Here is a 24,077-nt window from a genome sequence, read left to right as displayed (position 1 = left end):
ATGCTGCAACAACTTCGAGACAAATATCTAAAGCCTAATTTTGTTTATTGAATATTTTGAATATCACGTTTATCCGTACCGAAATAACCCAAATAGCCTTTCGACGCTATAATGAGTCAAGTATAAAACTGTAATCCCATGAATAGGACCGTGATTAACGAACGAAGCCATTCACGTTATTGCCTACTGTTTATTGTGAGGCGACGGGGGTAATGTAGATGCGATACCTACACGTAATGAGGTCCTCGCAAGCGGCGCTCCCTCGGGACCCGCCGCCGGACCCTTACGGAGCCCTGTCTGGAAATATCCATACACCGTTTCTTCTCCAAATGCTTTTATACGTTTCTACTTGTACGCATGAGTGTCAACAATATCGATGTGAATACGTGGTTCACGAAGCCGTCGCGTATTCTGAAAACCTAATAATATAAAGTGACTATGGTCCCGACGTCGGCTTGCTTAGGTTTATCTGGATTATTTATTCATCGGGAAACAAAAACAACTTCTCTCCATTAGATGCGGGATAATTGATGGCATATCAAAAGCATGCAGTGTATTAGGAGAAAGTTGAGCAATTAGCGGAAAAACACAAAAAGCAGATACGAGAGAACGTTATTGACGACGTCATCCATTTCATAAGTCCCATTACCCGCGGGATGGCGGCAGGTACTAACGAGTGTACTGGATGTTTATCTATATATGTATTTGTTATAAAATATAGTATCGTTGAGTTAGTATCCCACAACACAAATCTCGAACTTACTTTGGGGCTAGGTCAGTTTGTGTGGATTTGTCCTAATATATTTATATATTTATATTATAATCAAATTATAAACATTGGAATATACATTTAAAAATGATTCTTATTTTTTTTAATTTTGGGACCATTAGGGACCGAAGTTTATTAAAGTCTCCTTAGTTAGGTACCTATCTACTCGTAGCTTTACATTCCTTTAATCTTTGTACTTGAATTAACAAGTAAAGGAGAGTAACCTGCATAGTTACCACATTTTTGTGTTGTAGTGGCCAACTACTGATAAGGATAAGTATCCATAATTGCCTTTTCTTAGTAGGTACCTACCTACATATTCACCATACCTTAGCACTTATTACTTCTTAACCAAGCAATAATAAAAAGAATATTAGAAAAACTAACTGTTGGGGTAAACGGTGAAAGGATGCAAATTTTGCGCTCCCAATAAGTTCCCATTGACCCACGGCACCCCCGCAGCGGCATCCGGCCGTCGTTTGAGCAGAGGTAAATTAATTACTTAGCGCCTGATTGCAGCTAGCTTCGAGCAGAAACCGCACGCAAACACGCCGGTTTCATTACCATTTTTTGTTAAGTAATAAAATTGACATCTTTAACTCCTGTGAATAAACGAGGTGTATTGATGTCGATGAAAACTTGAGATTACATTTCTGTGAATATAACCTATACCTATGCGAAAATGGTTCCTATGTTTTATGAAAATCGATCCTGTAGCTGTATGTATATACATAGTGAAGAGGTTTTGTATATGCATAGTGAATAGGTATGTCATTTTTTTAAATACGCTCAAAACCCTTTCCTATGGTCAGCTGTGAGCGGAAGGATGCTGAAATGATGATGATTGTGATGATGATATATGATTCACCACATATTGTCGTCAATAAATTTTCCAGTGTAGCTAGCTCATAACTTGGTAAATAGCTTCTTTACTAACTTTAGTACTTATAAACCCATCGATTTTAATTTTTCCACCATACCGATCTAATTATAACCCACACCAATTCCGCCTTTGTGTGAACTTCATAAATTCTAATGAATTATTTCGCGGAATTTGCATAATTATCGAATTAACACTGTTCCTCGCTTCCAGCTGTAATCACTTTAATGAGGGAAGTGTACCCGTGCTCCTCACTTGGTCCTATATTTTAAAAAAAGCTCGTTGGATGTTTATTGCGGAATTTATTTTAATGAAATGTCACTACGAGTAAATAGGTAGCTAAGTACAAAAAATGTACTTAATTAAAACCCGATAGCTAACTTTACGCTATTCCACCGGGTCTCTCATCATCATCGTCATATCGAGTGTGTTATTGCTAACACTGGTGTCAGACTTTATTCAAAGTCGCCTAAAGGCATTTGACATGATTTTACGACTACCTACCCCGCCATTTAGTGGCAAGTAGTTGGTGACACACTAGTGAACTAAACTATGCACCTGTGTCCACCAATGTGCAGGTTTCCTCACGATATTTTCCTTCACCGGAAGCAAGTGGTGGTCTATGAAAACCACTATACATGAGTTAGATTGGCACTATAGAAACTCATGTGGGGCGCGTAGGATTCGAACCTGGGACCTTTCGATCACAGACGGTGCCACCACCGCTTCACCGCGGGTCTCTGACAGGTGTTTGTTTTACACTTCTAAGGACCCTATTACATTATTATGTTTTCCTTTTTTTCTGTCCGTCACTGTGCAAAATTGCGCAATTTCAAGACTGTTCGTCTCCCTAAATGCAATAAGCCATTAAAAACATTTGCAATCTAAGCAGAGGCCCTCGATAAGGAAAGCGCCCACCGAGAATGCTCTTTAGCACCCCAGTCATAATGACAAAATCATTTAGGTGCCGTTCATATAACTTATTACTCCCAGGATTAAATTGTCTTAATTCCGATAAAAGACGACTTGTAAAACTGGGTGAAAACTAGTTCTTTATTCTTAGTTTTTTAATAAGTCAGTGATCATAATGTTTTTGTTTTTAATGCAGAATTAAATTTTAACATTAATTCTGCATTAAAAAAGTATTTTTTAGCTCTACGACATCTAACCAGCATTTGAGAACCTGTTTGTTCTTCTTCCTCGCCTGTTCGTCTCCTCGTTCTTAGGCGTCAGGACGTCCTGTCCTGGGTTTGGTGGATTTGAGAACCTTAAATTCTATAACCATGTGAAAATTTATTTTTGATAATAAATATATATTTTTCTTTTATCTATGATATAAATTTATTTATGCATAACTTTGACAACTTAAATATGTGGCCGTCCAAATCAAAAGGGACCATAGCGGCTGGCACTTAGGTCTTTATTGCCGTTGTTCGAATACAAAACAACGGCAATAATGGCGTAAGTGCCGGGCGCCATAAGGTCCCTTTTGATTTGGACGGCCACATATTACAACCTAATTAGAAAAATTGAGTTAGGAATAAAGTAGATATAGGCATGCAAACAAAAAAATCAAACTTCTTGGCACTTCGTTTTATTTATTATAATTACATATTAGGTATTTAACAAATTACATAATTTGATTCTGTACAATCGACCGCAAGCCGAGTTACCCTGCATGGATTTATGCCGTGGTAATAGTGGAGATTTTACAATGAACTTGAACATACATAAGAACAATAAGGAATCCTACTAATTCTAAGTACTTACTAATATTATAAATGCGAAAGTTGTGAGGATGTGTATATGTATGAATGTTACTCTTTCACGCAAAATCTACTGGACCGATTATTATGAAATTTGGTACACGGGTAGAATATAACCTGGAATAACACATAGGGTACTTTTTGTGCCGAAATTCCGCAGGGCTTAATCAACATAACTCTAATAAAATAATGAAATTCTGCTATGCAAATTTTTTGCCGTACCGTATCAAAATTACAAAAGATTTTGCTTGAAGTTGGAAGGAAACACGTATAAAGATAATAACACAAACATTTTTTATAAATTCGCACAGGAGAGCTGTGCTCACGCTTAGACTCTTTTTTACTCTAAAGTTCAAACCGTACTGTATTTTGTCTACTTCAGCCAGTTTACGACCACAGCTAATTGAAGTAATGTACAAAAACTTAATATTATAAAAAATGTAACTTTACGAGCAAGTCTTCAGGCTTCAATACTATATTGAAGCCTGAAGACTTGCTCGTAAAGTTACATTAAAAAAACAATAAAATACGATATATGCTTTTGGAGTTGCTTGACGTCTCGAACTAGCAAGCAGCTATGAAAAATATAAATTACAACTTAGAAATGCAGTGTTTAGCGCGCACCTCCACCTGCGGTATATTTAGCCTCAGTTCATTAACAATATCTATTTAAATTTTCATCAAAATCAGTTCATTTTGCAATGAACGCGTGACGACAGGCTTTCACATTTTTAGGGTTCCGTAACCCAATGGCAAAAACGAAACCCTTATAAGTTCGTCATGTCTGTCTGTCTGTCCGTCCGTATGTCACAGCCACTTTTTTCCGAAACTATAAAAGCTAAACTGTGGAAACTTGGTAAGTAGATGTATTCTGTGAACCGCATTAAGATTTTACACATAAATAGAAAATAATACAATAAATTTGGGGTTCCCCATACTTAGAATTGAAACTCAAAAGTTTTTTTAACAATCCCATACGTATGGGATATCTATGGATAGGTCTTCAAAAATGATATTGAGATTTCTAATATCATTTTTTTCTTAACTGACAAGATGGGCGAGTCCTACTCGCACTGGGCCGCTTTTTATAATATTAGTAAGGAAGTACGGGTTACAAAGAATTCTGTTCTTTAGTTGGTTAGTTAAATAACAGGTGAAAACACAATTAGACCTAAACTTCTAATATAATAAAATATACATTTTACTAGTGGCCCGTCCCGGCTTCGCTCGGGTAAAGATATAATAAATTGGTGAAAACCGCATGAAAATCCGTGCAGTAGTTTTTGAGTTTATCGTGAACAGACAGACGGACAGAGAGACGCGGTACAGGACTTTGTGTTATAATATGTAAGGATATAAATAACCTTTATGTTTTGGACGTCTTAAGTAAAAATTTCTTAAAAATTACAAGATTATGCACCACGTCGTGCACACATATTGTCCGTGCCAAAGAATAAGTCTGACATTCATACTATATTATATTTAGGTTAATAATTAAAAAGTTATTATAACAAGGACCCTATTTAAATGCTAATAAAATGTATCGTAACTTATGCGTAACATTTCAATTTAAAATTTAAAATAACAAATATACTTAACAATATATTCAACTACAAAACCGGACAATAACTTTGAACAATTATGTACAAATGATTGTTAAGCTATTCAATTAAAATTATAAAATTTGTTGGAGTTTAATTGACAAGTGTTCTAGAAATAAGTATATACAGAGCAGAACATACATTTTTATCTTAGTGTTCGCTGCCCAGAACGGACGCACGCACGGGATTCTCCCCGTCTCAGCAATAGATACGTGCGAAAGAGATGAAACAAATCCCGTCTTGGATCGTTTATTTCTGTCACAAGCAAGATTTGTGAATCAAAAGGGGGATCCCGACGCATGACATATGAACGAATATATCTGTATCACAGACATTCGTCCGTACATTTGACATTTTCGTGTCGCTTCGCGTCGCTTTGTCTCAAATAACGAGAACCAGTGAACCTGGCATGGTACTTACGGAAAAGCAATATTACAAATTTTCACGATTTTTTACTTATAGTAATTATACAGATTAAAAAGCTTGAAAATGTATATACATATGGTTCATGATCTACGACAAAAAAAAAACATTTAAATTAAGACCACATCAAAATTGAAGAATTGATTATATTCAATAACAAATGGAAATCCATGACTCTGCCTATCCTAGCTGGAAGCAGATATGATTATTATGTACTTAAAATTTTATTACGATAAAAATGCGAGTTAGGTCTAGAGTATCTAGCAAATGTAAAATGACTGAAGCATTTGTATCACAGATACGACAACGCTACATTTATTCTGTGATACAGTGAGGTAGGGTCGTTTCCTGTGTCTTTGAACATGCCGCGAGTTTGCCGCGCGAAGGTAACGTTACTAATTACAACAGTCCAAATAATGCACAACCAGAGTAATACCAGACGTATGAACATTATTCTTAAACAAGTTAATTATATTTATTCTACTATAAAAATTCACGCACGACTAACCACACTGGATGCAACAGCCAATAGCAGACATACATATTTTCACTTCTCGTGTTGTAAAGTTTGACATTATGATCTCGTACGCCGCCTAAAATAACATAATTAGCTCTAGAACAAAAAAGTAAAATCTTCGTCTAATCTGCTGAAATTAAATTGATAAGTGGCCTGAAATTTAATTGGCCAACAATAGTTGTATATCTATAGGTAATATTGTTATTAATTTCCCCGTAATCGAAGTGAAAAGTAGAGCAACATTAATCTTGTTGTGTAATCTACTATTTGCAGTAAGTAAGACGGCCAGAGTTTATTCCTCTTTTTAAAAACGTGACATTAAAACTTAATCAATTCATCTCATGTGATTTGTTAGTCGTGCGTGTGATATGTGTCATCACATATGAGAGGTGTCACCGGTAGTCCCGGCAGCGGCTGGCGTAGTGCGGCGCAACGCGGGCCAGCCACTGCGGCTGTATGGCGGAGGCCGTGAGCAGGTAGCGGCGGCCCGTGTGCAGCAGCTCCGAGTACAGCACCGCGGCGGGCGCGGGCCGCGTGCTGTGCAGCGCCGACGACGGGTGCAGCGCCGCAGCGCTGCCGCCCGCCGTCACGTAGCGCCCCCCGCCGCCGCCTCCGCCTCCGCCCCGCGACCACGCGCAGTTCGTGAATAGACCGCTCAACATGCATTTCAACACCTGATCGAACAATTTCTTTTATTAATGTCTATATTACGGCTAAACTTTTGCCCGATGACCGGCTAAACCCCAAAGGGCGGCCACACCTAGGTTTAGCCGGCTCGACCTAGGTGCAGCCGTTGTCAGTTGGTCACACCTAGGTGTAGCCTACTTATCTTGGGGTAGACCTAAAGTCAAACATAAGCAGGCTACAACTAGATGTTGCCAACTGAGACAAGCTACATCTAGGTTTAGCCGGCTAAACCTAGGTGTGGCCGCCCTTTGGGGTTTAGCCGTAACATTACAGTTTGATGAGATTTATATTTGTTCAACGATTTGGCGAAACAACCGCTAATTGAGAATGCAGCAGTGCAGGGTTGTCACAAAATGAGCGACGTGATATTGTATCTGTGTTGATTAAATTTAATTTCCAAGCCCTAAATTAAGCTCCCTATACATTATATGGAGCGGTCGGCTGTGCTTTTATCATGACGTATTGAGTAGAACTGAACAAATTATACTTTCAATCACACAAGGGAGACCCATGTAAAGGAGAGGTATAAGATTTTTAATTATCAGCAGATAATTGAATCGATATGTACCTGATCCACGGCAGAACCGCAGCTGGTCACTTGCAACTTCAAGTTCTGGCAAATTGTTAAAAGCTGGTGCCGCACTTCACTCGCGTATGACAAATTCTTGTGATTAAGATAATTTTCTTTACACCATTGCTGTAAATTTTATATGAAAACATAGGATTTAAGGAAATCATTTTGTTTGTAAAAGGCAAATGGCAAACTTCAAGATCATTGCGTTAGTTTGTTTCTTTGAACCAACAAAAATGATCAAAATAAGTGTTGTCATGATTATTTTAGTCAGATTCTTTTGAAATAAGTAGATCTATGAAAAATATTAGGTATACTAGTATGTACTTATTCTATGATCACATTTTTAAAAGTATTTCATTAAACATGGAACCATTTCCTTGTACTTACAAAATTTAGTATACACTAGCTGCGCCTCGGGGCTTCGCTCTCGTTAGTTTTTTGGGATAAAAGTATGAATTATTCCAGGTTATATTCTACGTGTGTTCTAAATATATTAGTGTTCGGTAGAATTTACGTGATTGAGAAACAACCTTCTCACACACACATCCGAACTTTCGCATTTATAATATCAATGAAATTATTTGTTGTTTGAGTAATAAATAAATAGCATTATAATAGGATAGTAAGAAGTACCTTCTTCAATGGCGCCTTACAAAACGCCTTATAAACATTCAACAGGGTGATATGATCGCCTAGGGGCGATATAAACTTCTGTTTCACCTTTATGGCTTCTTCCCTTTTGTGCATTGGTGTATGAAAGATATTTTCACTCGACAACACTGCTACTAAACTTAATATCTGTAAATTTCAATTATGAAATAAAGTTGGTACCTTGTTCTTGTTATAGCACGTTGTATTTATTACCTTTGCGATAGACATATTTGTAAAGGTTATCGCATATTTTCATAATTCTTTCTTATGTTTTATATATACTTATATTAATCAACAATGGTGTTAGATTGTTTTAAGTCATCTAAAGGAATATGACATGCTTTTTGGACTACCGCCATTTAGACTCGTGTACACACACGAACAAACTGAATAGCCCAGATAGTGGTCAGATTACCTCGACATATTAAATGTCACTAGAAGCTATGGTGGACTGTGAAAACTGATATCTTTGCGCTCTAAGTCAAATTGATTTAGACGATTTTGTGACGAGTGACGAGGTTCAGATTTATTAATTTAAAATATATGAAAGCACATATTATCAACTGATATAGTATCTTATTATGAACCTACATGATTATTTAAAACTTTTGCTAATCTCCAAAAACTAAATATAGGTATACAAACCTCTTCTAAGCAGTTATACTCGGGCGCTGATAACAACACCTTTGAATATTTAGGATCGATCGGGAAGGCTGACATTTTTTTACCGATTATCGTCAACTTCGGATTAGATTCATTATCAATAGCTCCTGAAAGATAAAGAAAAGGGTTATGTTATTGTCACAAGAGAAACAAATCAAACTATTCTAGGACAACATATATTAACAGCTGCCGAGGCACATCTGAGATTTCCAGGTTGAAATCTACCCTATATGGTATTCGGTATCTACTCGTATATTCATCGAAATCCGACAAATAGATTTACACGATTGGATAGATAGATAATTTATTAGTTGAGATCAAAAAGAATTGTAACAAAACATCGTCACATATTCTCACACATCCAAAATTTCGAATTTATAATATTCGTAGGATTTAGACATCATCTCAATTATTCATAAAAAGTTTAAGCATAACTACTTTAAGCTAAAAATGATTTTTGTCTTAAAGTATGCTTTAACTTTTTTATGAATTTACAAACCAATCCAAAAGACGACAAAATGCGACATGTCCACTGAGCATAGAAACTACCTATCGCCATCTATTGGCGAGGTATCGCATATACATGTGAGAACGAAATATTCAACTGGGGCAGTTCTGTCTGCAAAGATAAATACTGAATGATATTACTTACCTAATTCCTTCAACAAGCTCAGAGAAGCAGTGATAGATTCAGCCGGAGGTGCTTCTATCAATGGGAAATTACTCGGTTCTATTCCTGCTGCTATCAATAAGAGTATAGTGGGCGCCAATGGACACCTGCAAAAAATGGTTACAATATAACTCATCTCCCGTATCATTCCAATGACATTGATATGAGGTCATTGAATCATCATTTCAGCCAACTGTTGGACATAGTTCTTTTATTTTAACATGCGCCTTTGGTAGTTTCTTTCGTAAATTATAGCACGTCAAACTCATCTGCTATTGGTAGCTATGTACTCCAACAAATGGTTTCAAATTTTATATAGTAGCAAAAATGTCGAGATGTTTTCATTTAGTTTGAGTCGAGACACCACTATATGTGGTGGTTACTGTACCTGAGGATCTCCGGCGTGTGATGCGGGGCGCGCGCGGCGAAGTCTGCGCTGGTGTAGAGGCGGTAGGCGGCGCCGGGCTGCGTGCGGCCCGCGCGGCCCGCTCGCTGCCACGCGGCTGCGCGCGCGCACGGCACCACGCGCAGCCGCTCCGCGCCCGTCCGAGTACACCACGTCCTGGATATGCATGAACATCGATCTACATAATCTTTCCAATACAATCTACAATTTTCTCCTTTAAAGCGGTAGTGGTCCAATGGCTAAAGGACATATTACAATATCATATCTTCATACATATATGATCTCAAATCTGTCAAAAAATGGGATCATAGAAATATGATACTGTTCTTCAAATTATCAAATTACATTCTATATTAATCGGTGATATTTATAGAAACCGGGGAAAAAATCAGCTTTCAGTTTCTAACAAAAAATCTCAAATGTGATCCTATTTGTACGCAAACTGTGAAATATTTAAAATCATAGAAATATGAATCATATGTCATCAATATATTCATCATAATTATAAGATCATAAATCTATTATGAAAGGTACTAGGTTTGAATCCTACTCGTTTCTTATGAGTTTGTATACCCAATAATGTGTAATAGTTTTCATAGACCACCCCTTGCTCACGCACAGTGAAGGAAAACATTAATAATGATAATAAATATATAAGGACAAATCACTCAGATTGAGTTAGCCCCAAGTAAGTTCGAAATTGTGTTATAGGATACGAACTCACGATACTATATTCTATAACTTATACATATACATATATAGATGAACATCCAAGACCCAGGTCAATCTGAAAAAGATCATTTTCTATGTTGACCTAACCGGGGATCGAACCCGGGACCTCCAATGTAGCAGTCCTGCATGGTGACCAATAGGCCACGGAGGTTGTCAAACATAGAGAAGTAACCTACAACACTAGGTGACTATTTAGTTCACCGGCGGTTCGTAGGTCATGTCAAATGACTGATTCTAATTACCGCGATAAAATCTGACACGAGTATTAAGTACGAGTACTAATTAGGTAATTAGAATAACGGCACGTAAGTACTACTGTACACGATATATTAGTCAAAAAACCACAAATAGGTATCTGAAAATTATTGCATTGCTGTCTTTCTGTTTAGGGAAGCAACGATTGCAACGTTTTTTGAACAAAGCTAACTGACGATTTTTGAAGTCTGTACACATAAACAAATGTCTTTGATAAATCAAAATAGTATTTGAATTATCTCGATACCTACCTGGTGCTGCGGAATATTCCGTGACAGTTAGGCTGAAAAATGCAACTGAACAACCCCATATTTGCGATCTTTGACCATGAATGACCTTTGACGTTTTTAAGTACACGTGATAATAATGAGGATTTAATTTATAATGATGTCCCAAACATTCGTGCCAATTCTTAGCTCTATGAGAGTCCATGCAAATTTACTCTTACTTTTTAATTATTGTTTTTTGAATAACAATTAAAATCATGGCATAGTGCCATGATTTTAATTGTTATTTTTACAGTTAAGACGCTATGTGCAGTTTTCTATAATACAATGTGGACACAGTTGACTAAACGGATTTTTGGTGGCCACCGTTTTCGTTACAGTCAATTGTGGTTACATTGTGTAATGGAAAACTATAAAATGTTCTTCTAAAATTCTTTATCTAATGTGGCATAATCTGGTAAAATATTTTTATTATATGCTAAGAAATAAAATAAATTGATAAAAATGTGTGACGCTAGGGCACAATGAGCCTTAAAATACCTTTCATCCTAGAAACTAGTACTATTCCCGCGGGCCTTTGGGAAATCTAGGCAAGCCAAGTCGCGGGCAAAAATAAATAATAAATATATCGATATTTGTCATATTTCAAAGCAAGGTAATAATAATGTTTGACTATTTTATATTAAAAATAAAATAAAACGATGACATTATATTACCTTTCTTTAACCATTCCACTGTCAATGACACATTTAACATTTGGGATCGTAACAGAAGCTTCAGCTATGTTTGTTGCTAGCACAATTTTCCTCATGCCTTGGGGAGTGTTTCTCCACACCTGCAACTGCTTCGACGCCGGGAGACCTGCGTACAATGGACAGACCATAATGGGAGGCCCCGGTGCTTCCTGTAATGCATAATCTGCCATATAAACAAACCATTGATAATTAAATATTTATATCAATTTTGTAATTAATTTCATAATATATTATTATACTATTTATTAGTTTCTAAAATAAATTACAATTACCTTTGCTATCTGTTTGATATTATACATAACAGTCTCAATTTCTTCCTGCCCAGTTAGAAACACCAGAAAGTCATGACTGAAAAAATGATAATATCTTAAAATAGTTTAATAGACTATCCTTCTTTATTTATATCTGAATCCTTGGCAGTTTAAATAAAATATATGAATGGAATCGAAATACGAAAATTGAGTTCATTCGTTTATAACCTCTTAACAGGTTATTTACTCCACCAATCTTTTTGGAATTTCGGATACAAACAGGTAGGAATTTCATTTTAGAAAAATTACTATACCCATGGGAAATTCGCGCAGACGAAGATGCGGCCAAAAACTAGTTAATGATAAAACTGAAATTACAGCGAAAGAAAGTTATCCACATTTAAGATAGATACTTACTTTGGTGGTGTTGTAGCATGGAGCTGGAATATTGTGCAAACAGTCGCATACTGATAATCTTCTTGCTTCATTTTAGAATGATATATGGTTACTGGATAAGTTCTTCCTTCCAAGTATATTACTGGGCAATTATCATAATATTTCTTAAATGTATCCACATCCATGGTTGCTGACATTATAATTATCTGTAATAATTAAATAAGACATAATCCTAAAATAATATATTGCAACATTTTAACTTTATCAAAAATATTACTACCTTCAAGGGATAATTTTTATGTTTATCTCTCTCTTTCTGCGCCAACTTTACAACACCAAACAGCACATCAGTACTGACAGTTCGCTCATGTGCTTCATCCAATATAATTACAGAATATTTCTTAAGTAAGGGATCTATAATTGCTTCTCTTAGTAACATTCCATCTGTAAGATATTTAACTTTAGTTCTTGGACTTGTAACATCTTCAAACCTCACAGAATATCTGTAATACAAATATTTCATTATAAACCAAAGTTAACTTTCAAACACTTTAAAAAACTTGCAAACCATTTTAGAATTATATGCCAACCATAAATTGCTGACCAATTATATATTTTAGCTAACCAAATATATTTTTATTCTGGCCAAAATACGAACACTTTACAGACTGTTAAATTATTTTGTGTGCATTAAATTATTCAAAATCATTGCAATTATTAATCAATAAATAAATGATCTCTAGGCGAAATAGAAACAATATTCCACATACATACCCAACAATACTGCCGATTTCTGTATTCATCTCAGTAGCCACTCTGATGGCAATAGTGATGGCAGCCACTCTGCGAGGCTGTGTCACGGCTATGGCTCCTCCTCCTTCAAGGCGCTGCTCATGAATCAACTGAGGTATCTGTGTGGTCTTCCCACTACCTGTCTCTCCAAGTATTATCATTGTGTGGTTTTTCTTTATTTCTTCTAAAAGTCTGAAAGATTCATTAGTCAAATTTTTCATCAAATTCAATCATTATATAATACTCTAAGATTTTAAAGCTAGATAAGTTTATAGAGATCCATGAGGCTGACATAGTCACACAAAGTGCACTCAAGCCTTGTCAAAAATTTAGAAGAAAAAAAAAGACAATGACTTTAAAAATGTTTATTGTTTGTTGTCCAACCAACCTGTGTTTAACAGTATACACTGGCAACTTTTTTCTTGCTTCCATTATATTACCTAAATTGCTTGATTCACAGGGTAAACTATGATTAGATTGTTTACTTATATGTAATGGTAATGCAAAGTCATTTCCTTTCGATGTATTTTCAGGTGCCAATTTTATCTTCTTCACTTTCACTGAATTGCATGGAGCTTTTCTTTTATTGGTGTTACCAAACATGCCTTGTCCACCAACAACTGCATATTTGGAATCCATTTTGAACCACAATATAAAGTTAAACAATATTATCCCGTTCTGTGTTTCCTGAAAATAATAAATGTCATAATAATAAGTAGTTTTAGCGATTTCACTCGCTTTTGCTATATAACAATTACTTTTGTATAAATATGTAGGTACTTACAACATGATAAACATAAATTTGCAGGCATATTACATGCAATGGTTTGGTATGTAATTTACTACAAATATGTGCTGTTCCAAGTGTTCAGGTACCATTTGGGTGGTATTGAGTTAAGACTGTATTTATATAGTTAAATAGTTGATCAAATGGAAAAAAAAACAATAAACTTTATTATATATTTATTAGGAAAATAAACTTCACACTAAAAAAATCAAATTATTGGGAAACAGAAGTTTAAACTGTAATAGCTAGAGTTCTAGTTACTAAACATACAATTGCAATTTTCTCATGTTGTGTAATAGTAATAGTAAGTGCCAATTTTCCACCTTTTTTCACAAATCTCAAATACTTTGGAAAGTAGAATCTACCAGTGGTACTCATTTTCTTGGAAAGCCACATTTGTATATAGACACATAAGTTTGTAATGGTTTTTTAATATATATTATGACTTTTCAGATTATTTCCCTTTAATGTGTTATTCTCCAGGTTATTATTTACATTTTTATTGATATATGGTTATTCTAGGTCAACGAGAGGTACCTTATTGGTATATACTCTTATTATATGTTTTGATTACCTACCATGTGGCTTTTTTTGTTTTACAGTAAATCTTGCAATCAGCCTTTCTGGCTATGAGCATATACATTGAGTATGTAATTTAAGGTTTAAGTTTTTTCCAAACTTTTTCTTATTTTTGAATCTCAAGCTCTTTATATCATAAAATATGTGACATAAAAAAGTAATATTGTTTGATATTTTTAATTGGAAGATACAGGTCTGAATGTTTTACATTTAAGCGTTTATCTTGACAGACTAACAGACAGGCAGACAGGGTAATTACGTTTTTATCTTATGAAGTACGGAACTATAAAAATCGTAGAAACAGAAGTGGCTCATAAAAAAATGTACTAATATAATACCAACGAAAGAAGTGATTTTTATTAGTAATTATAACATATAAATACCGACCTATATGTATACCTATACAGTTTGGATGATATCGTCGTGCTATTATTGTCTTAAAATGTCATAAATTCAAATCAGTAAATACATACCCAGACCCAAGGATCACTATCAATCAAACGATTGATTATCTTTAAACAAGTAAATCACTATCGTAAAAGAAGCAATAGATATTTTTTCAACTATGACTTTACAACTGTAATTCATGTTTTGTTATCACTGAATACAAGCCATTTCGATACGGAATTTCGTTCGGACCACATTGTTGGATTGCATGTTGTTTTCAACAATTGCATGACATGACTGACTGACAAGACAACCGCAACATGACATTTTTATGACATCAAACATCAAAGTTAAAATACGAACTTGACACTGATATATGCACCCAAGTAACAGTTTTGTTAACAAAGTAGGTTGGTACCATTATTCAGCCCAAAAATCGAAAAATATGTACAAGAGATGTTCGTATATGCATAGATTTAGAAGGGCACCGCCGTATATGTATGTATGTGTCGCAGCGCAGCTATCTGGTTAAATCAGCCATTTAATTAGAAGGCTAGCCCATTCTTTAAAGTAATGCCAACATTCAACTGAACGCCTAAGCCTATGATTAATTGAAATAGCATCAATCAACGTTCAACTAAATCTCAATTACCTTTCTTTAATCAAGTAGTTAAATGCTATGTAAACTAGTCCTTTGAAGACGGCTGACGTCAAATCAGGCAAGTGATTTAAATTTAGTTCACATTTTTTCCACTGCGGCTCAAATGATCAAACCGGTGGCGGCGTCGTGGATCGGGTCGGGAGGTTCCCTGTATTGTGGTTGAGCTTCACGATGGCTGACGCACGCAACAACTCGTGAACGGGTGCTGCCGGGGGGAACTGGTCAGCTCGATCTTTTATTAAAAGTGTTTTGTTTGGTTAATTATACATATATATGTATATAATTTTTCCTTTCATCAGCACTTGATCACAATCATAAATGTTTCAGTATACGTTTTGACCATGTACTTTATTGTGTACTTACACTGTTATATTACTGATAAAAAATTATACATAAATTTATGTTTTAAAAATGGTTAGCCCTTTTGGCATAATAGGGACCAACACTGTTTGAATGAGTTTATTTCGGCATTTCTTCTCAACAGTGGTCGTTCCGGAATGCTAGTAGTTTGTAGCTTTGGTAAACATCATTTAACTTAGAATATGACGTGAAAAAGTGCCTGTGAAGGCCTAATTTCTGATTAAATGATTTAATTTTGATTTAGTAGCCGCCAAAACAAATATAACGTCATACCGCAAGCTGGAGTATTATTTAATCTGTGCCGCAAGCAATGGTATTGTATGTTTTTTTTTTATTTATATCAATAAATTGATGTTTAACAATTAGGTAGATTCTTGTTTACCCTGGTTACCTTAGGGTAACCAGGTCAAACAAGAATCTAAACAATACTCAGTTTTTATTAAATGAGATACAGTCAGTATCTCATAACAAATAGCGTTCAGGCAAGTCGTTGAACGTTTCATTCAACAACTTGGCTACATGTCTTTTAGAACGTTTAATAAACGGATCAGCCTTCCAATGAAATGGCTGATTTAACATAATGACACACAAAATGACTCGATGTTCTGTTCTATAGTGCAAAAACAATTGTAGTACCTGCCTACTAAGAACTTATTACGATTTGGTATTTTCTATCATTGGTAAATCGCTATTTACTTTGAATATCATTATTTTATATTTCGGTAATAAATCTTTCCAATGAAATCGAAAAAAATATTAGTGTGCATGAAAAATTACTTGTATTCCATTGTGATTAAATCTAAAAACTTGGTCCGTATGCGCCATCTAGCGTTGAGTAGCGACACTACACGTAACCCCACCACCTATAGCAAGTACAGTTCTACAAAAAACGAATGAGCGAATGTGAATCAAAGACTTTTGAATAAGGTGTGGACATATTATTTAGTGATATCTATCATCGAATAGCATCTATGTAAATCAACAGTAATGACTTAAGCACGCAGATTGAATTCCGACATCGTAAGTGTTATCGCTATCCACTTGCTAACTCTTGCTTGCTCGACTTTATAGTGAGTACAATATGGTTGGTATTTCTTTATTCGTAATAGCCGTTATATATTTTGATTTCTTCGAATTATACCCGTTCTCATTGGATAATTTGCAGTGTGCATAAAATGTTAATGTATGAGTTTGGCGACAGCTGTTCTCATATGAATTATCAAGCTATGGCCTTTCCACCTGTGTTTCTTTTTCCGTGGGTTAGTGCGGGTAGCTCACCATCGAATCTAGACGCAGCGACCCAATGACATTGCAGTGTGATTGTAGTTGCGTAACAATGGCGCACTGTGATTAGTTAGCCTCACTGTAAATACCACAGTCGCATGAGCGTTTTCCTGGATTTCTCTCAGCCGTTGAGTGTCGGGGCCCAAGGTCCGTAACTAAATGCCCGTTTATGTTTTAACCCATCTTGTAAGTACTAAATCCAATCTTCCCTACGCCATTTCTCAGTTTGCGCAAAACGTAGCCTCAGTTCGTGAGGTCTAAATAGTAAGAAGTTGAGCATCCCGCAGTTTCCAGGTGATACAAATTAACACAATTTTACATTGATAAATAGTGTTAATTTTCAACTATATACATACTATTCATTGAAAACATTGCAATATACCCAAATACGACATAGTTATATCTCTGCTTAAAGTCAGTGAGGTGAAAATCCTACAATAATTATTCTGTAGGATTAGATCGGGTGGTAATGATCATCATATATTTCCATATCATATTCCCAAGCCCAAGCACTTATATCGGTTGTTAGTTGATGAAGAGAGAGATAAAACTCTTAAAGTGGGCCTTTAAAGTTATACATGATTTGAAATATCGATTGTATCTAATTAGCAAAAGTTCCATATCTATTTTTTACAAAACTGGTCTTCAAACTGCTACTGTTCTTGGTTATGCTTAGACAATGTCTATGTCTAAGCATAACCAAGAACAGTCCCGATTAAATTTAAATTCAAATAAAAAAATCGGATCAAAATCGATTCAGCCGTTTGGCTGCTAAGTACGATGCACAACACACTGATACATGGAAGTTGTTGGTATCTGTTAGAAATGAAAGATTAGTGGACTTAGGTAGGTACAACAGCGTTTATTATCGTACAATGAGGAGCCTTGACACTTTACAATCACGGAACATTTATCTTAGCACACACGACTGTTACAAGACGAACGACGACACAGACTGACTTGAGAGCGGGCGCGGGAAGCGGGAACGCGTGATGCTATCAACGGGCTATAGCGACTGCGAGCGCCAATCACGATCGAGGACCGCGAACATTACCAAATAAGGCGCGTTATTTGCGCGTGTCTCAGTATAGTAAAAGCATACGCATTGCCGCCAGCCCACAGTATAAATTAATGCAGGGAACGACTTATGTATCGGTAACATCTCTCCCGCCGTGTGAACGCAGTAAACATATAGGCAGTATTCAGCTACCGATACATGTAATCCCGTTGATGACAAGTTAATACTTAAGTGGTCCTTACTTAGCTAACTGGTACAAGTTATAGCTCGGTGTACAAGGAAATATACAATAAATGCTAACATTTACAATGACGTACACAAAACATATAAGTATTCTAACGAACACAATGATTTACACATGAACATAATTTCAATGAATAAAATTATTTACACAGGAACATAATTCCAATGAATACAATGACTTACACAGGAACATAATTCCAATGAATACAATGACTTACACAGGAACATAATTCCAATGAATACAATGACTTACACAGGAACATAATTCCAATGAATAAAATGATTTACACAGGAACATAATTCCAATGAATACAATGACTTACACAGGAACATAATTCCAATGAATACAATGACTTACACAGGAACATAATTCCAATGAATACAATGACTTACACAGGAACATAATTCCAATGAATACAATGACGCGCTGTACCGTAATATAAGCTTATCGATTGTAAGGAATAATTTGAGTTACTATGTCGTGACAAGCCCACGACAAAACGCGTCATGTATACAACAACTATTACAGTTCAACAACTAGTATAGTTATAGGCAGATTAAACAAATTATGAATATAACTAATAAAGTTCAATGATAACTTGAATTATTACATTGAAGTTATAGACTAAATGAATTACAAATTGACTTTTGGAGAAACTGGCACATTCTACTGGCAATATAACTAAACGCTTAGTCGGGCGACGCATTAGGCCATTCTTAGTTTTGACGTCTACGACTCGTATTACTCCGTCCGCGCCTGGATAGACCTGCTCCACCCTTCCCTTCGGCCATACGTTTCGTGGTAACGTGGAGTCCACTATGACGACCACATCGCCTACTTTTACCGCCTCGCCGTGACCATGCGGCTCCCGCCGATGATGAAGGAGAGGTAGGACTTCCCGCACCCAGCGCTGCCAGAATAGATCAGCCAATCGTTGAGCAGCTTTCCAATGCGACCGTCCAAGCTCGTCTACCTTGGTAAATGCGCCCGGTAATGGAACCTTTGAAGGACCCCCTAATAGGAAGTGGTTAGGGGTTAAGGCGGTGTCGTCTTCCGGTGCGACCGACACGTGTGACAGTGGTCGAGAATTAATCGTATGTTCGACTTCCGTAAGTAGAGTGTGGAGGACGTCTTCGTGAGGGTGACGTTCGTGCAATGTAGCCGTCAGTGCGGTTTTAACTGAACGCACTAACCGTTCCCAAGCTCCGCCCATGAACGGTGCACCTGGAGGAATGTAGTGCCAGTTTATTTGTCGAATGTCCGCTTCTTGTTTCATAGAGGTTAGGGCTGCCTTTCGTAGTTCAGCATCAGCTCCGTGGAAGTTAGAACCATTGTCACTCCATACAGTGTCGGGGCAACCACGTCTAGCCATCATACGACGTAGTGCGAGCACAGCAGCATCAGCAGAGAGTGACGACGCTATTTCTAAATGAACTGCCCTTGTCGTCAAGCAGGTAAATAAGGCAACGTAGCGCTTCTCATGGTGTCTCGCTATGGTGACTGAAAGCGGCCCGAAATAATCCAATCCTGTTTGTGTGAATGGACGCTGATGATGGGTGAGGCGACACGGTGGCAGGTTCCCCGTCAGCGGTTCAGGAGGCGTGGCACGGCGCAGTCTGCAGGGCTGGCATCGTCTGATGACTGCTCTTACTGTGGGTCTAATGCGTAGCATCCAAAATCTTTGGCGTATCTCATTTGTAACGCATTCGACGCCGCTATGATGTAACTTTCGGTGGATCCAGTTTATATACAGTCGACTGTAGGCGTGGTCTCCGTCTAACACTGCTGGGGACAGAGTTTCCTCGTTGATATCAGTCGCGGCGGCAGTTCGAGAGCGTAACCTCAATACGCCATTTTGGTCCGTAGTCAAGGATAGATGTCGAAGGCGACTGTCAGTAGATAGTCTCCTCCCGCCGGTGATGTCACGTAGCTCCGACGAAAAGCAGTCTTCCTGAAGGGCGCGTGTCCATATGAGTTCAGCGCGGCGCGTGTAAAAGGCTGCGAGGGGCACGTAGGTGCGGGAGGCGCTAGCATTGCTGTGGTTGCGCTGTGGAGTCGTTCTTGCGCTAGCGCGGGATGACCGGGGCTGGACGCCTGTCCAGTCAGGGTCCTCAGATGGAGTGCAGCGAGTGCGTTTTCTACGCATGGCGGTGACGGTGTGGGTTTTGCAGCGATCGATGAATTGCAGTATGCGTGCGGTTGATCTGATTAGATGGATCCAGGATGAGAATCTCGACACATCGGGTAGGGCATCTTTGAGTTGCGGGCGAATGGTGGTCGCAGTCACACGTTCTTCGCCAGTTTCTGTGGAATGGAGCGGGTCCTTGTCGTGCGGCCAGAGTTTTTCTTCTTTGTATAGAAATTCCGGGCCTCGAAACCAACGATGTGCAGCTGTGAAGTCGGTCTGTACGCGACGAGTAGCGTCGTCGGCGACGTTGTCAGCTGTGGGCACCCATCTCCACTCCGAGGTCGTTGTGGTCTCTTCCAGTTCGGCCACGCGGTGCGCTACGAAGGGTTTGAATGAACGCGAGCCCGCGCGCAGCCACGACAACACGGTGCGCGAGTCAGTCCACAGCACGCGACGATCCGGGCGACGCGAGTGATGAAGCTCGACGGCGTGCGCCAGCCGGCCACCCAGAACAGCTGCCTGTAATTCAAGTCTAGGTATAGAAACAATCTTAATGGGGGCCACACGTGCCTTTGCTGCCGCGAGCGAGACCTGTACCTCGCCTTTGTCGTTTACTGACCGCCAATAAGCCGCAGCGGCGTAGGCGACTTCGCTCGCGTCAACAAAAACGTGCAGCTCAAGTGTCTCTGCTGAACTAAATAATGGGTAACATCGGGGTAGTGCTACATCCTTTAAACCTTGTAAAGAAATTAACCAAGTCTGCCAAACTTGGTCTAATTTAAATGGTAAGGGGTCATCCCACCCAACGTTACTGCGCCAAGCCTCTTGTAATATTTGTTTGCCTTGGATGGTAATTGGCGTTACAAGGCCTAAAGGATCATAGAGAGACATAACTTCTTTCAACAATTGACGTTTAGTAATACTATTGTTGAAGGAAAATTTAGATAAATTAAAACCCAGGGTGTCGTCGGCTATTCGCCAAACGAGCCCCAATATTTTTTCTTCTTCATTGATGTTGACATTAGGAGTCATGGGCTCTACTGCGAGACCGGCGATGGCGTTGCTGTCATTCGATGCCCACTTCTGCAGCATGAAGTTGCCTCGACGGTGTACAGCATCCACTGCCTGAGCCACACGGTTCGCCTCAGCCGCGGTGTCAAAACTCTGTAAATAGTCATCCATATAGTGATTGTTTATTATAGGATCTACAGCTTCGGGAAATTCTTCTTGATGTTCAGGGTCAGCTTGAGGTCGGCGCGGCTCTACTCCCAATGACTCCAAATCGTAGTGCTCCTTTATTAATTGTTCAAGGGCTTTGTCTTTCATATGTGCATGGCTGCAATGAAAACGCTCTTGCAGCATGTAGCCACCGCGACCGTAGGGACATACTCTTTTTTGTCCGTGTAATACCCAGCCGAGAGGTGTGTGCGACGCCACTGGCTGTTCTAGCTTACCACGTCGTACCTCAGATGCAATGAGCAGGGACCAATTGTCTTGTCCTATTAGTATAAGTGGTTCCGCTGTTGCATAGACAAGTTGGTCACTAATGTCTTGTAGATGTTCACAATGAGCTAGGGCTTCGGTTGGCACAGACTGGGGGGAAATGTTCAAACTATCTATGGTACGTGCCTCGATATTAATTTTATTATTTGTGTACTTACCTTTAATGGAGAACTTTACTTGCTGGGAGCTAACAGCGTCGATGTGCGCTCCTGCTATGGCCTCTATGACAAAAGGTGCTGCTGGCCCAGCGACACCAATCTTGTCTGCCAGACTTGATGTCAGCAATGTAATGGTGGACCCGTCATCTAATAAGGCATAAGTATCTATCTCACCATGTGGTCCCGATAATTGAACTGGTAAAACTTTGAGGTAGGTTTGCACCGAAAGCAGTGCTCCCGCCGCTGCTGTAGTCGCGTTGCTACACGACTCGAAGACAGTCGCTTGACCTCCGACTCTGTTGCTTTGCGTTCGCTGTCGTGGTGCCGCCACGCCGTTGTCACTCTTCATTGGCTGCGCTGCGTCGTCGTGCAGCAGCTTGTGGTGGTAGTACTCGCAGCCTTGCGCTTCGCACTTCTTCCCTTTGCATCTGTGATTCCATGTCCGTTTGCCAAGGCATCTAAAACATAATTTGTTTTTACGAGCTGCCTCCCACCTTTCTGAAGCGGTTATGGATATAAATTTAGGGCATGCCGGGGTATAATGGCTTGAGGCGTTGCATATAGGGCACATGTTGACTTTTGTGTTTGTGGTGCCACAGTGATGGCGCTTGCAGTCCTTTCGCTCTTCGACTATCTCACATTTGGCATGCCTAGAATTGAGATCAGCCTCTCTGTCTAAGAAACGAGCAATGACAAGCAGCCTAGGTTCAGATGCATCCGCCAAAGCCTCAAAATCATACCACCTATGTCGTAAAACTGTCGTTAATTTATCGCATACAATGTTAGTAATTTCTGGGTTATGTAAGTACTCGATTTTATTTAGTGCCTTTATAGTAGATATAATATTATTTACTTTAGAAGCAAAAATACAGACTTCCCTTGGACTATCTACCAACTTTGGTAAGTGGCGTAATTTTTCCAGTTCGTTTGTAACCAAAGCGTGTGGTCGGCCGAAACGTGCTTCTAGCCTTTCCACAATTTCTAGCGCTTCAATACCTCCTACAAATAAACCCTTTACCGATTCCAAAGCTACTCCCTTTAGGCACTTGCGAAGCCGGGCCTTATTTTCCGCCTCCGTAAAGGCGGACTGTGACTCGACAAATGCACTTTTAAAATATAACCAGTCACCAGTATTTCCATTAAAGTAAGGTAAGTCAGCATACCTGTGAGTCGCGGGTGCGGGGCGAACCCCGCGAACTACCTCTAATAAAGCCGCCGTTAGGTCTCTCAACGGCTGGCTGGTGTCGTTTGGCTGTGGTACTCCCGCCGTCGTGGTGGCGTGCGACCCATTGGACGCAGTTGTGACGGGAGCGACGGGTGCCGAAGTGCCACCGGGCGGCAGTGCTGCGGCCGTGTCGTGCAGCGTTTCATCTTGAGTGCCGCCGCTAGTGACTATAGGTCGGGGTGACTCCGTGATGGACGATGGCTCCTCGAGTGGTTCCCTCGCCGTGCTTCTTGTTCCCACCATTGTGATGAAACGAGTTCACTGGTAGGTGTCCTGACTGAGGCACGCGGAACGCGACGCGGTTGCACTTTAATATTAACTGTCCGACTCGAATGGACCAGATGTTAGAAATGAAAGATTAGTGGACTTAGGTAGGTACAACAGCGTTTATTATCGTACAATGAGGAGCCTTGACACTTTACAATCACGGAACATTTATCTTAGCACACACGACTGTTACAAGACGAACGACGACACAGACTGACTTGAGAGCGGGCGCGGGAAGCGGGAACGCGTGATGCTATCAACGGGCTATAGCGACTGCGAGCGCCAATCACGATCGAGGACCGCGAACATTACCAAATAAGGCGCGTTATTTGCGCGTGTCTCAGTATAGTAAAAGCATACGCATTGCCGCCAGCCCACAGTATAAATTAATGCAGGGAACGACTTATGTATCGGTAACAGTATCCTCCCGAGCCTCCATCTACCGGAAAAGAGCTGATGTT

General features: G+C 38.8%; 2 protein-coding genes across 3 annotated transcripts; both read right to left on the bottom strand.

The window, feature by feature from the left end:
* Window positions 1-3,227: 3,227 nt before the first annotated feature.
* ath (athos) lies at window positions 3,228-15,074 on the bottom strand. Of its 2 annotated transcripts, XM_053746420.1 has the most exons (14): window positions 14,855-15,074; window positions 13,800-13,915; window positions 13,404-13,702; window positions 12,998-13,207; window positions 12,504-12,726; window positions 12,245-12,429; window positions 11,849-11,924; window positions 11,538-11,725; window positions 9,590-9,763; window positions 9,184-9,308; window positions 8,514-8,638; window positions 7,851-8,015; window positions 7,212-7,340; window positions 3,228-6,630 (listed from the first exon to the last, which is right to left on the bottom strand). In XM_053746420.1, exons 3-14 carry the CDS (start codon window positions 13,652-13,654, stop codon window positions 6,349-6,351), a joined length of 2,133 nt encoding a protein of 710 aa, XP_053602395.1. In that variant the 5' UTR covers window positions 13,655-13,702; window positions 13,800-13,915; window positions 14,855-15,074; the 3' UTR covers window positions 3,228-6,348. The 2 variants fall into 2 exon arrangements, with proteins under 2 accessions (XP_053602395.1, XP_053602388.1); XM_053746413.2 differs by lacking the exon at window positions 13,800-13,915.
* A 2,841-nt stretch (window positions 15,075-17,915) lies between these two features.
* Window positions 17,916-24,047, bottom strand: LOC128673434 (uncharacterized). The gene is made up of 2 exons (XM_053751268.1): window positions 23,288-24,047; window positions 17,916-22,582 (listed from the first exon to the last, which is right to left on the bottom strand). Exons 1-2 carry the CDS (start codon window positions 23,590-23,592, stop codon window positions 18,913-18,915), a joined length of 3,975 nt encoding a protein of 1,324 aa, XP_053607243.1. The 5' UTR covers window positions 23,593-24,047; the 3' UTR covers window positions 17,916-18,912.
* Between the last annotated feature and the right edge of the window lie 30 nt (window positions 24,048-24,077).

The sequence above is a fragment of the Plodia interpunctella genome, chromosome 1 (assembly GCF_027563975.2).
Source record: "Plodia interpunctella isolate USDA-ARS_2022_Savannah chromosome 1, ilPloInte3.2, whole genome shotgun sequence".
Lineage (NCBI taxonomy): Eukaryota > Metazoa > Arthropoda > Insecta > Lepidoptera > Pyralidae > Plodia > Plodia interpunctella.
This window is presented reverse-complemented; position numbering and strand designations above follow the sequence as displayed.